This window comes from Eptatretus burgeri, unplaced genomic scaffold, assembly GCF_056783735.1.
Source record: "Eptatretus burgeri isolate ZD-2024b unplaced genomic scaffold, Ebu_testis_v1 Ebu_testis_scaffold_3158, whole genome shotgun sequence".
Taxonomy (NCBI): domain Eukaryota; kingdom Metazoa; phylum Chordata; class Myxini; order Myxiniformes; family Myxinidae; genus Eptatretus; species Eptatretus burgeri.
The window spans coordinates 346763-360585 of NW_028225106.1; the positions used below are offsets into that span (position 1 = coordinate 346763).

General features: G+C 47.9%; 3 protein-coding genes across 8 annotated transcripts in view; 2 read left to right on the plus strand and 1 right to left on the minus strand.

Moving 5' to 3' along the window:
• The window catches only part of LOC147006644 (uncharacterized), a 205073-nt gene that overhangs the window by 83789 nt on the left and 107461 nt on the right, over positions 1 to 13823 (minus strand). The window lies entirely within an intron of this gene.
• Positions 2943 to 12082, plus strand: LOC147006651 (serine/arginine-rich splicing factor 6-like). 3 transcript variants are annotated; one of them, XM_085868316.1, is made up of 5 exons: positions 2943 to 3395; positions 7774 to 7922; positions 10149 to 10249; positions 10522 to 10724; positions 11437 to 12082. In XM_085868316.1, the coding sequence occupies exons 1-5, from the start codon at positions 3286 to 3288 to the stop codon at positions 11594 to 11596; spliced, it is 723 nt and encodes a 240-aa protein (XP_085724442.1). In that variant the 5' UTR covers positions 2943 to 3285; the 3' UTR covers positions 11597 to 12082. The 3 variants fall into 3 exon arrangements, with proteins under 3 accessions (XP_085724442.1, XP_085724441.1, XP_085724440.1); XM_085868315.1 differs by having other exon boundaries at positions 2943 to 3838; positions 10898 to 11575; XM_085868314.1 differs by having other exon boundaries at positions 2945 to 3395; positions 10898 to 11575.
• The window catches only part of LOC147006652 (uncharacterized), a 64769-nt gene continuing 64266 nt past the window's right edge, over positions 13321 to 13823 (plus strand). Inside the window, exon 1 of one of the 3 annotated variants that reach the window (XM_085868312.1) lies at positions 13321 to 13551. The gene's annotated coding sequence lies outside the window, so the exon portion shown is untranslated. The remainder of the gene's footprint in view (positions 13552 to 13823) is intronic. The other 2 variants (XM_085868311.1, XM_085868307.1) reach the window with 2 other exon arrangements.

Here is a 13823-nt window from a genome sequence, read left to right on the forward strand (position 1 = left end):
AGACCTACACTGTTTTGAGCAGGTTTCTTCAAGGGATGCAGGTTTCAGGAGTTGAACGGTGTTTTGCACCTTTGGTGGTGGGTGGTGAGAACTGTCAATCGTGAAGTTTCTTGCAGAGCACTGCACCGGATAGGAGCCCTCGACCTCGATAATGACGTCATTAAGCCGGAGGTTTTGGTTCAAAGTGAGTTTGGTATTTTATCAGTCCCCCCCCCCAATTGTGTGTGTCATTTAAACCTTCGATGCTTTGTATAGTTTATATATCTGGTTGAAGCCACGAACTGGATGATGATCCTTCCCCCAATGAGAAGATGGAGAAGACAAATTAACAATGTGGTGAAGAGGTCAAAGGTCAACGTCACATACAATCGTCAACTTTCATCCAGTTGAATTGAAATTTCAAGAATTTCCATATTTGGTGACCGAGTTGGTTCACCAATCAAAAGCTAGAAGCGGATTGTTTTTTTTTTTTAGATCAAAAAGTCAAAGGTCAAGGTTCCATCAAACCATCAATTTCCAGCTGATTGACATGAAATTTGAACAGGGTTTGCATATTTGGGTTATAGAAGCTTATTGTTAGAGTCGAGAAAATGGAGGCCGAGTACGAGCCCATGAGACAGAGGCCGAATTCCAGGTCTGAGCCGAGGTTGAGTTTGAGCCGAGTAGGCGGAGGCCGAGTACCTTGGTCAGAGCCGAGGAAGCGGAGGCCGAGTCAGAGCCGAACAGGTGGAAGCCCATTCCTGGGTCTGAGCTGAGGAAGTGGAGGCCCAGTCTGAGCCGAGGAGTCCTGTGTTGGAGCTGAGGAAGCGTTGGCCAAGTTCGAGCCAAGGAGCCAGGGGCCGAGTCCCAGGTTAGAGCATAGGAGGCAGTGTCCGAGCTGAGGATGGCAAGCCGAGTCGAGGAAGTGGAAGCCGAGGTGGGGGCTGGTTGTAGCAGAGGAGGAGGAGGCCAGGTCAGAGCCGAGGAAGTGGAAGTCGAGGAGGCGGGGGCTGGTTGTAGCAGAGGAGGCGGAGGCCAGGTCAGAGCCGAGGAAGTGGAAGTCGAGGAGGCGGGGGCTGGTTGTAGCAGAGGAGGAGGAGGCCAGGTCAGAGCCGAGGAAGTGGAAGTCGAGGAGGCGGGGGCTGGTTGTAGCAGAGGAGGAGGAGGCCAGGTCAGAGCCGAGGAAGTGGAAGTCGAGGAGGCGGGGGCTGGTTGTAGCAGAGGAGGAGGCGGCCAGGTCAGAGCCGAGGAAGTGGAAGCCGAGTTGAGGAGGTGGGGGCCGTTTTGCAGAGGCGGTGGTTTCGTCACACTTATTGAAAACAACAAACATTTTGCATTTTCTTATTTTGATCTGGTGTTGATAAATTAGTGTGGTGTTTATCTGGTGTTGATAAATTAGTGCGGTGTTGATAAATTAGTGTGGTGTTGATCTGGTGTTGATAAATTAGTGCGGTGTTGATAAATTAGTGTGGTGTTTATCTGGTGTTGATAAATTCGTGTGGTGTTTATCTGGTGTTGATAAATTAGTGTGGTGTTGATAAATTAGTGTGGTGTTGATCTGGTGTTGATAAATTAGTGTGGTGTTGATCTGGTGTTGATAAATTAGTGTGGTGTTGATAAATTAGTGTGGTGTTGATAAATTAGTGTGGTGTTGATAAATTAGTGTGTTGTTGATCTGGTGTTGATAAATTAGTGTGGTGTTGATAAATTACTGTGGTGTTGATAAATTAGTGTGGTGTTGATAAACTAGTGTGCTGTTGATCTGGTGTTGATAAATTAGTGTGGTGTTGATCTGGTGTTGATAAATTAGTGCGGTGTTGATAAATTAGTGTGGTGTTGATAAATTAGTGTGGTGTTGATAAATTCGTGTGGTGTTGATCTGGTGTTGATGGTGTTGATAAATTAGTGTGGTGTTGATCTGGTGTTGATAAATTAGTGTGGTGTTGATCTGGTGTTGATAAATTAGTGCGGTGTTGATAAATTAGTGTGGTATTGATCTGGTGTTGATAAATTAGTGTGGTGTTGATCTGGTGTTGATAAATTAGTGTGGTGTTGATCTGGTGTTGATAAATTAGTGTGGTGTTGATAAATTAGTGTGGTGTTGATCTGGTGTTGATAAATTAGTGTGGTGTTGATAAATTAGTGTGGTGTTGATCTGGTGTTGATAAATTAGTGTGGTGTTGATAAATTAGTGTGGTGTTGATAAATTAGTGTGGTGTTGATCTTGTGTTGATAGATTAGTGCGGTGTTGATAAATTAGTGTGGTGTTGATCTGGTGTTGATAAATTTGTGTGGTGTTGATCTGGTGTTGATAAATTAGTGCGGTGTTGATAAATTAGTGTGGTGTTGATAAATTAGTGTGGTGTTGATAAATTAGTGTGGTGTTGATCTGGTGTTGATAAATTAGTGTGGTGTTGATAAATTAGTGTGGTGTTGATCTGGTGTTGATAAATTAGTGTGGTGTTGATCTGGTGTTGATAAATTAGTGCGGTGTTGATAAATTAGTGTGGTGTTTATCTGGTGTTGATAAATTCGTGTGGTGTTTATCTGGTGTTGATAAATTAGTGTGGTGTTGATAAATTAGTGTGGTGTTGATCTGGTGTTGATAAATTAGTGTGGTGTTGATAAATTAGTGTGGTGTTGATATGGTGTTGATAAATTAGTGTGGTGTTGATAAATTAGTGTGGTGTTGATCTGGTGTTGATAAATTAGTGTGGTGTTGATAAATTAGTGTGGTGTTGATCTGGTGTTGATAAATTAGTGTGGTGTTGATAAATTAGTGTGGTGTTGATCTGGTGTTGATAAATTAGTGTGGTGTTGATAAATTAGTGTGGTGTTGATCTGGTGTTGATAAATTCGTGTGGTGTTGATAAATTAGTGTGGTGTTGATCTGGTGTTGATAAATTAGTGTGGTGTTGATAAATTAGTGTGGTGTTGATCTGGTGTTGATAAATTAGTGTGGTGTTGATAAATTAGTGTGGTGTTGATCTGGTGTTGATAAATTAGTGTGGTGTTGATAAATTAGTGTGGTGTTGATCTGGTGTTGATAAATTAGTGTGGTGTTGATAAATTAGTGTGGTGTTGATCTGGTGTTGATAAATTCGTGTGGGGTTGACGTGGTTCAGGCATGACGGGCCGAATGGTCCACCGACATCAAATTTCCTTGTGTGAAATACAGGCCACAAATGTATAAAACAACAACAACATCCGGTGACGTCACTCTGACGCCGAACCGGAAATCGGGACTCACGTCGTTGTATTATTGAGTTGCATCACTGTACACTGTACATTCCCGATTCCGCCGTCATGGCCGGCTCTGTCTTCGTGGGGAATATCAGCTGCAGGGCGCGGAAGATGGACCTGGAACGCTTCTTCAAGGGATATGGACGGATGGTGCAGATAAACATCAGGAGTGGGTACGCGGCCTTGTCCCTGGCTCTCTTGACCTGCCTCGCGGCCTTGTCCCTGGCTCTCTTGACCTGCCTCGCGGCCTTGTCCCTGGCTCTGTTGACCTGCCTCGCGGCCTTGTCCCTGGCTATCTTGACCTGCCTCGCGGCCTTGTCCCTGGCTATCTTGACCTGCCTCGCGGCCTTGTCCCTGTGGCTATCTTGACCCGTCATTTCCGATTCCGTGTATTTATATATGTACAGGAGAGTCGGCTCTTCCTCGAACCACTATTCCTCAATATCCCCTAAATAATGATGGTGTCGTTTGTGTCCGATCCGTGATAATGGAGATCTGCAAGAGAAAGAGTTGGTTTAATTGGGGGGAGGAACAGGTGATTGTTCGGTGCACTGTTTGCTTGAAGACCTGGAGGAAAGAAGTGCTGTTGATATTGAAGAGTCTGGAGCTGGAACAAGTGAGTGCAGGTGTGTGTGTGTGTGTGTGTGTGTGTGTGTGTGTGTGTGTGTGTGTGTGTGTGTGTGTGTGTGTGTGTGTGTGTGTGTGTGTGTGTGTGTGTGTGTGTGTGTGTGTGTGTGTGTGTGTTAAGCCTGGATTTGGGTAGTCGAACCAGCAGGGAGTTACCCATGGAACACTTCCATCCTGGAGGAGCTGTGAAAAGTCGAGGCCTCTTGGAGGAGAGGTGGGAATGTTGGAGGAACTGGATGAGTGTGAAATCCCACAAAAGTGACAACTTGCTCTTGAACACAACACCAGGTGTTTCCGAGCAGAATACACCTTCACGTTCGCTGCCACACGTCTCTCTTGTTGTTTTTTTCGGACGACAGGTAACTCCCATAAAAGACGAGAATATTGTGACGTCCACGGGACTTGAACAGTCCCGCCAACGTAGAATGAGCCGAAACGATGGAGGCGGTTTATTTTCTTATAACCCAAAGATGGCGGTTTTAATCGCTCTACCGCAAACGGGACGAGGAAGGTGGCACGAGTCGCTTTTCACTGAGTTAATAATGTTTATTTCTCTAACAGAAATAATAATACTCGGCAAGAGGAGGGATCCGGGGCAATTCGACGGGATGGTGGTGTGGGTTCGGGCGTGGGGAAAACACAAACAATTCCAATGGATATACAAATCTCAAACCCTCTAAGGCGCCAGGTACACACACACACACACACACACACACACACACACACACACACACACACACACACACACACACACACACACACAAAACGTAGCTGGTCCTGGTGGTCAGGCTGGCCCGTGGTGTAGACGCAACAGTCCCTGGATTGGCGTCGGACGAGCTGGCGTTGCGCTCGTCTGGTGTCGACCTCCTGGTCTAGGCCCAAGACCGCTCACAGCCTCCAGGGAGCCAGTTCTGGCGCCAAGTTGCGAGCAGGAGAGGGAGGCAGGTCCACCCGCCGTTCGACCCCGTACTCCGAGCCAGCAGAACCCCAGAGCCAACCGAGGTGAGGCACGAGGCACAGCAAGGCCACGAGACACGATGAATCCAGGAACGAACCAGCGCAACAATCGAGCACGCTCCGAGCACAACAGCCTCCACCAAAACAAGGTTTTTCTTTATCGATCTTCTTCTTCCACCCCTTTTCCCCGAACTAAACAGAACAGAACCTTTTTATCCTCGAGTCCTCGTCACTTCCAATCGAGCCGTTTTATTGGCCCTCCGCCGTCGCCTTCCGCCAATCGTGATCGCGGGGCAGAGCCATCCGCAGCACTGTCCTGTGACGTCATGGCAAGCCTCCAGGGAATACTAAAAGGGTTTACGCAGACACACTTACCCTAACCCGTCTCCCTATCTAATTACGTGACAATTATCATTTCCCTCTTGAAGAAATGGACATTTACTAGACAACTTATCACCACTGAATTGCTACTTATTACATCGAGATCCTGGTAAACTCGAACAGCATGGCATACCTAATTAAACATCCTAATTACCCTTTGAATGCATACCCCCCCCCTCAGACGTAACAATATTTTACATTTTCTTTCGTTGATCGAAGACTTTATGGAACTTGGACGTGATTGATGTGTAGGACAAGGACATTGGTGGATATCAGTTTATTCTAACTATCTGTTTGACAATGACATCAGTGAACAAAGGACAAATGCTTTTATGGGGTATGGCTAAGGGAGGGGGGAGGGGAGAGTGGAGCTCAGCCCTGTAAATACAAACCACTCCACTGCCCCAAGAGGAACACACTGACATGGAAGTATATATCAGTCTATTTTGATCCATTACCTCCGCCACTGAAGGTGGACAGAGGTTATGTTTCCACCCCGATCAGTTTGTCTGTCTGAGCAGGATATCTCAACAAGCTACGGATGGATTTGGACGGAACTTGGTGGACAGGTTTGGTGTGCGAGAAGGATGGATTGAATCAATTTTGGTGAAGATCCGGATCCGGATTTATAGAATTTTATTTTTTTATTTTTTAAAAAAGTTATTCTTCAGCAATGAGAGATGGGGCCAAAAATGTTGGACGGCATGATATTGTTACGGCTGTGGAAATTCGCAAACCACCATTCAGGTCCCGAAGGTGAGATATCTCTTTAGCACATGTGTCGTTAGCCCCAAACCCGTTGTTTAGAGGGAATAAATGTGATTCATTCGGGCTGCGACGCTTTGAGTCAGTCGTTTTTCTTTCTCTATCTTTTATTTCAAATAAAACCCAACGAGGACGCTCGGTGGGCTTTTCGCGCCATTCTTCTCCGCACTTGGTGTGAGGGGAGAGAAGCGAGGGGAGGGCAGCTGGCGCTCGATTGGTGGATACGCGGTGTGACACGGCCAGGGAGGAGGAACGCCCCTCTTCGAGACCTTTCTCGAAGCGCCTCGAAAGGGGGTGGAGCAAAGAACGGTGCGGAGCAACAGGGCGGAGCTCTGAGGATATAAAAGTCGGAGATGGGCGAAGCAGTTTTGTCGATGCTCTTGCTTGGTAGATGCTCTTGCTTGGTGGATGCTCTTGCTCGGTGGATATACTTGCTTCGTGGTTGCTCTCGTCTTCCGGCTCGCTCGTCCTGGTATCCGCTAGCGGGGTCTTTTGTGGGGCAATTGCAAGACCCAGCTGGTGGGAAGGAGCGTCCGCCATTTCCCTCTCCCGACTTTGGGCATCCATGTTTCCCCCTCCACCCCCCTCTATCCGCGGTGGGGAAAGCGCCGAACACTCGGTCTGTGGCGTCGAGTGGCCAACACGTGCAGGCGCGAGGCACGCCGGAGAGGCCTCGCCTACCACGCTCGGGCACGGAGTCGCGACCAGGCGGGACCACGTCAACGGACGTCGGAGAGGGACTCGACATGCTCAGGGAAGTCGCAACTTCCATTTCTTTTGTGTTCTGTGTAAACGTGTGTGTGTGTGGCGCCAGTCTGGTGAAGTAAAATTGTATAAGTGTTCTGTGTAGTAAATCATATTCGGTTGTAGCTCTGCATCGTTCCTTGCTTGTGTTTCTTTACGGTGATTGTAAATACGTGTATTGCTTTCATTGTATCCCTGTGACTGTAATATACGTGCCTTCCGTGCTTCCGTATTAAATGTGCTTGTCCGATTGCTCCCCGTTTTGCTGCGTCCTTTCCTTCGTTTGAATCTCCATCTTGCTTCACGTAACGGGTTCGTCGTGGGCTTAATACGCCCGATAATTAATCGGAACCGTCGAGGCCGACGATAACACCGCTCGGTTATCCCGATAGTACGGAATGGACAGCCTAAGTGGCCCGTGTCCGGAGTCGACCTGCGGCGAGGTGCGATCGCCCGGTCTACCATCCGTGTGGGTACTTAGGTAGGTCGAGTTTGGCGAACAACCCTATCCCACGCGGGTGGCCGATTGTCACGGTCGTGGTGAGGCCGAAACGCCCACCCGTGACTAGCTCCCGGCGTTAGTCCGAGAGGGTAACGACAGAATTGTCTGTCCGGTGGGCGACGTGCCGCGATTCGAGTCACGTGGCCGATCGCACGCCGGCGGGCGCGAATTCGCAACAATATTTACAAATCATTTTTGGCTGGTTTATGACAAAACGTGGTGGATGATATCAATGGGGTACAAAACATAAACCGTTCATCCTGACTTGGGATACGCGCTGTCCCGAGTGCAGTTCTTGTTAACCTCCGCCATCGATGATGGATGGAGGTTAGTTTTCACCCCTTTCTGTTTGTTATCTTGCCAAAACTTGTTATCTTGCCAGGTAAGTGAATCTCTCCACGACCTCAACATCCTCACCACAAGCAGGCACAGACAGTGTCATTTAAGTGTGTGCGCGCGCTTTGTTCATCATCGTGTGACCGATCCGTCGTAGGAGGTACACTTCTGTGGGTTTGATAAAACTGCCGATGAAACGTTCAGCTGCGTCACCTCGTTCTGCGTTTACCTGTTGCCAGGTACGCGTTCGTGGAGTTTGAACACTCGCGGGATGCATCCGATGCCGTGTCCCACTTGCACGGAAGAGAACTCATGGGTATGCGGGCGATCGTGGAGCACGCGAGGACTCCACAGCCTCGAGGATCATCGCCACCAAGGTGGTCCGCAGGTATGCGAGGGGAAGGGAGACGACGGAACGGAAGGAGAGGATTTTGGAATTGAGCTTCAATGTTTGGTTGCCTTAACATCCGGTTCGAATTGACGTGTTTTTCATTCAGGTGAGTCGGCACACCAGAAGGAATTCCATTTTTTGCAGTGTACTTCGAACGGCTGGTCAATGAGATCTTACAGCATCCGATTACGGCCAGCGGCCCCCCCAAAAAAGATTTCATTCTCATCAGTGGTTATCGAACGAGAACGAGCGTCACTTTCAGAACCGACCATCCTTCCCAACAAAACTGTGTTGTGTGTGGACTGTCACATGTCCTGACTAATTTCTCACTGGACGCACCACAGACAAACTCCCCAAATTTGCATCTTGTGGCGAGGGTGGGGCTTTCTCCCTTAAAACGTTCACTGATTGGCCAGAGTAAAGCACCACAAGCACAAAAGGATGCTCAGGGAAGTTACTTCCCCCCAAGGTGCGCGTTCACAACAGCTCTAACACGAGCTCTTCTTCCTCCTGCGGGAAAATGAAGGTGAACCTCTCTCCTCCTGTCCAAATGTTTTTGATTCTAACGTTCCGTAATCTTGACAGAGCAATGGTGTGCCGAAGCAGTTTCTTGGCACAGGTTGTACTGACCGGGTGGTCTGCCATCTCCTTCCCAGGATTTTGTCCGTGCTCCGTCCTTTTAAATGCCGAGCGTTAAGCAAGGAAGCAGGACGTACAGACAGCAGCAACAATTTTTGAAGTCTTTGGCATGTCAGCCATGGTTCGATATTATCGGCTCGATAAGACATTCCAAAAGTATCGTCAAACGCAACACACCATCCTCTCTGACCTTTCGTGCGAATGGTGAGAAAGCTTCGTCCCATCTCAACCGCTGTTTCTCTGATTCATCATCAGGGTCTTCCGTTTTGGACCCTATGCTTGAGGAAGGGGACTATTCGCACCAGTACAATCACTCTGCCTGAACTCCAACCCTCGAGCCCGAGCAGGAGAGCTTTGATCAAGATGGCGAAGCGTGCAGAAAAAGTGCTGCCCTCAAGGCAGCTCACAAACATTCTGCCCTCAGAGTGACAAAATGTATGCTGTGCGAAGCAAAGTGAAGCTCACCTTTCAGGTGTTAACCGTTTGTCGGAGCGAAGAGGAAGATGAGGTGAAGGGGAGGTCGAAATGAATCAGTGATCAATGTTTCCATGGAAGGGGGAGTTGGGGGGGAGAGGGGTGATAATGTGCCGGTCATGAAAATTTGGCTTTCTCCGTACCATGCGAGGAGGTCCTTGATGCTGAAATGGAGAAAAATACCTGCTCGAGAGCGTCACGTGACGAAACGAATGTCCGGGGAAGATTGAAGAGTCGAGCAACTGGCTTGGAGAGATCTGTGCTGTTGGTTCACACATTAAGGAAGTGTTCCCTGTTGAAGACCTCCTCAAGAACCACCTCAATTTTATCCAAACTACCTCTCATTTCCGTCGAGTGGGACACGTTGATAAAATTCCCCGGTTGAAGGATTCCGACCTTCTGATCTCCCACCAGAATTTTTTTTTTATTGGTCTGTAATCACGTATAAATCACTCTGCAGAGCACAGTTATCATTGGAAATTTTTGTAACTTCGCATATCAGAGGCCTATAGAGGTCCCTTTCAGCGCATAAAATTTTGAAGGTCAAAGGTCAAGGTCACTTTGTCGCAAATCAGGGGAGTCGACGAAACCCTTATTTTTTGAGTAATTTTGATCGGATCGTCTTCAAACTTCATGGGAATATAGTTCATGGTCTGGCGCTCAGCTGATTAATTTTTGGTGGTGATTGGCCTTGACGTTCATGATTAGCGCCTCAGGTCAAACATATTTGACCCCAAGGTCAAATTTTCAAGTTTTATGAACCATATCGTGTCGTACCTCAAATTGAACACATCGATGAGTGCTTTCTAGATATGTCAAGCTTGAGACATTATGACGTCATTTGGTGACGTTATGAGGCAAACGCATATTTTTCATGGTTACTCTGTAGAACGATTCTCATCGGAATCTCTCGTAGGCAGATATTCCTCAAGGAGTCTCTCCTGGTGGATAGCAGCTCTGTTCACCTCAGTGTGACCTTAAAGAAGTCACACGTGGTCACCTTTTGGCAAGATACGGGTCACCCTGCGGGTGACATTGGTTTATTTTTTATTTTTTTGGTCTGGATATTCAAGTTGGGGGGTTGTTGATGTGGACTGGATGTTTGTGCAGGATCTGGTGGCAGGCGATCGGGCTCTGGTCCTCCAATGAATGCACATTATCGCCTCATTGTTGAAAACCTCTCCAGATTCTGCAGATTGCGGGACCTCAAGGTATGAGTGTGATACGTGTACATCGGTACATTTGTACTTGAGAGTAGAAACGATTGCTTCCAGGTAAGGCTCAGGTTCAACATGTCCACTGTCGAGTTGCCTTGTTTGTTAGGCCAAGGTGCGACAGACAAATATCCTTTGGGAGTGGAGATGTAAAGAATGCAGAACCTTTGGGATGGGGGAAGGCAATATGTGATACGTAACACGTTATCCATCAAAATATCAGCAAATCTCCGCACTTGCTTCACGGTCGTTTCCTTTTCCTCCCCAAGGATCATATGTCCCAGGCCGGCGAGTTGTCATATGCAGACACACACCGCAGGAGGCCCAGGGAGGGTGTGGTCGAATACCGAAAATATTCTGACGTGAAGCGCGCCTTGGCCACTTTGCAGGGCACGCGGCTTTACGGGAAAAGGATTTACCTGACGCTGGAAAGGCGAGCACGGCGTGGGTCAGGCACTCCGAGTCAATCCAGGTGGGAATTTCTTCCTAAATCGTTTGTTACTTTCCCTTGTCCCTCGCACTTTCGCACCGTTTCGTTTCATCCGACGATACGTTTCTTTATTTATTTAATTTTGATCACCGCCTTTCATTCTCCTCTCCTCGTTGCCGACCTCTTTTCACCACCCCCACCATGTTGTCCAACAGATCACGCGGCCGCCAGCAGTCGCACTCGCAGTGTCGATCACGCTCTCGTTCGGGATCTCGTCGCTCACGTTCCCCGACACGCAGGTCCCACTGGACCGCACGTGAGCGGTCTCGCTCTCTGACACCCCGGCCATCTTCCCCGCCCGCACGCAGCACTTCCGGGTCCCTGCGAGCCAAGCGCTCGTGCTCCCTTCACATCGATCGTTCTCGTTCAGCAAGCGAGTCTCGCTCTCGCCGTCCAGGCAATCTCAGCCGGAGTCGCTTGCCGGCATGGGACAAAGTCCGGGGACGCGATCATACGACTAGTCGGGAACCACGCAGAGAACGAGGTGGTCGACGAAGAGCAACGTCGCGTTCTCTGACCAAATCCAGCTCGAGTTCTCGGTCTCCTTCCGATCGTGCTCGCTTTGTCAGCCCACGTTGATATTCCTTGTTATTTCTCACCTGTTGTTGATGCCTCATCCATCCCATCAGTGTTTCCTTGCGTGCCCCTCATCCTCCATCCTTTATTCCTTCTTTCCCCTCCCCCCTTTTCCCAGGTGCTCCCAATCCCTGATGCTTCCTCTTTGGACTGCTCTCAAGCAGGACCAGGCTATCACGGCTGTGACACTCGTCTACAAGAACTCCGCGTTTTGTCGTGGATCGATTTTTGAAATCAGCACCCATTGGTCGGACAGCTGCCAGACCACACCCACATGAGTCACTTGACTCCACCCACCATGGCACCCAGACAAAATAATATGGCCACCAATAATATGGTTTTCTTTTGGGCATAAGACATCAGGCCTGGAGGCCTCTGCTGACTACACACTGCCTGGGGTTTGTTTTTTTATTTTTTGCATCGCAGGTTGTGACCACAACGTGGTCATTTCTCACTTGTTCTTTTGTTCAAGATTGAGGGTCGTGGAATGGCAAGTTACCACGCGCATCTTCAAGTCACCTTCAACTTCCTTCCCATCATCAAAATCTCCACCCGCTGCACCTCGTTTGGAGAGCCCATGCTTCCTCCGTCACGTCTGTGTGTGTGTGTGTGTGTGTGTGTGTGTGTGTGTGTGTGTGTGTGTGTGTGTGTGTGTGTGTGTGTGTGTGCTCACAGTGGCTCGCTGCCCCTCGCAGGCTAACTTTTAACCGACCGTTGTTGGCACAAAATATGAAAATAAAAGGGTCTTTTCAACGTATTTTTCGCATTTACAGGAAAAAGTGGCAATTTCAACACGGTTAACGGTCATTGTTCTGTTCCCGAATGTAAATTGGACTCGCAGACATGTGATGAAGATGCTTGGATGATTGAGATGTTTCGAGCTCCGATCATTTCCTGTTAGTACAAGTGATGGGTGGCAGTTGTTAACACACACACACACACACACACACACCTGACAACAAGTGATGCTCTACCCCCTCACAGATTCCTCGCACATCGGCCTCCTCGTCCACCCTGAGCGCACGTACAGTTTTACGCTTCAGCTTCCTGAACAGCTCAGCTCCGCCATTAAGCCTGGCCCTGGGACTCTGGTCAATGGTATTCAGTGTCCCTTGAGAGAGAAAATTCTTCTTCGCTCTCCGGTGAGTTCCAAGACATCTCCCGGCAACATCAACATCAAAAAAAAAATCTCGAAGCATGTCAGACGATTCCGGCGCAATGGGAAGAGCGCCTCATTCCAGAGGCAGCAGCGGAGGTAATAAGGAGCACGCTGACCCTCGTCCCAAAAGCACACACTCCCTGTTCCCAGACTGACCTCCCCCCCCCGACCTGAAGGCACACGCTCCCCGTCATCAAAATGACGTCACACGATGCCGCCGAGCAGTCGCGTCGTCAAGACAACTCGCTCCGACACGATCCCAACTCGACAACCCATTACCACAAGAAGCGGCACACTCGTCGTGCCGACTCGTAAGATTGGCACGTGACATTTTTTTTGACACGTTCATGATGAGCTCAAAAACGCAAACTCCTCAAACACTGGGAAGGCACGACCATGGGGGGTGGAGGACATGGAGGTGGATTTGCATGACCCTGACCCCCTGCGGACTGAGACCTCAATCAGAAGAGTGCGTGTCTTTCGTGCTCGTCACAAAATACCACACGAACGTGACGTACCGGGCACGTGGGATACGCCAAACACACGGTAACACTTATTAAACGCTTTGGTTGAAATTAAATAATTCACATTCAATTAAAAATATTTAAATTTTAAAAACAAATTTTTTTTTTACCTGAGGTAAAAAAAAATACAAAATAAAATATTTACAAAAAATAAATTAACATTTTAAAAACAAAGCAGTTTAAAAAAAACAAATTAATAAAATTAATAATTATCTCAACGCACGAATAAAAATAATTTCAAACCAACCAATCACAATCGCTTCCGAATCGACCAATCACACGACGAGCTCAGTGCGCGTTTTTTTTCCACAGAGTCCCAGTCACACTTTTTAAACGCTTTCGTTGAAATAAACTAATTTACATTCAAGGTAATGGCACTGACAAATAAACCATGAAACAATCATTTTATAATCGAACAATAATAAAATTAATATTTACTTCAGCGCACGAACAAAAATAATTTCAAACCAACCAATCACAATCGCTTCCGAATCAACCAATCACACGACGAGCTCAATGCGCGTTTTTTCCGCAGAGTCCACAGCAACAGGTAAGAAACGGTTTTGTTTCTCAAATGGAATAATTTAAATACAAAGTGATTGACGATTAACACGAATAACAAATAATTACCTTGGCGTGTACACCTGGTGGACAACAAGGAGGGATTAAACGAGGACGTCATGTGATTGGATTTAATTTGTGATGGAGGGTTTTTACCGAAACGGACGTGATGTGAACCGTGTGCCGTTTGCGAGCCCATGCTCGGTACCTTCCAACCTTTGAATGTGACTGCCGGTTTGGACGGTGTATAGGTATTTTAGT

Bases quoted from the DNA above. Each gene is read 5' to 3' on its own strand.
- LOC147006651 (XM_085868314.1), top strand. From the start codon at position 3,286: ATGGCCGGCTCTGTCTTCGTGGGGAATATCAGCTGCAGGGCGCGGAAG. The intron at 3,396-7,773 runs GTACGCGGCCTT...ACCTGTTGCCAG, and splicing joins CAGATAAACATCAGGAGTGG to GTACGCGTTCGTGGAGTTTG. The intron at 10,250-10,521 runs GTATGAGTGTGA...TTCCTCCCCAAG, and splicing joins GCAGATTGCGGGACCTCAAG to GATCATATGTCCCAGGCCGG.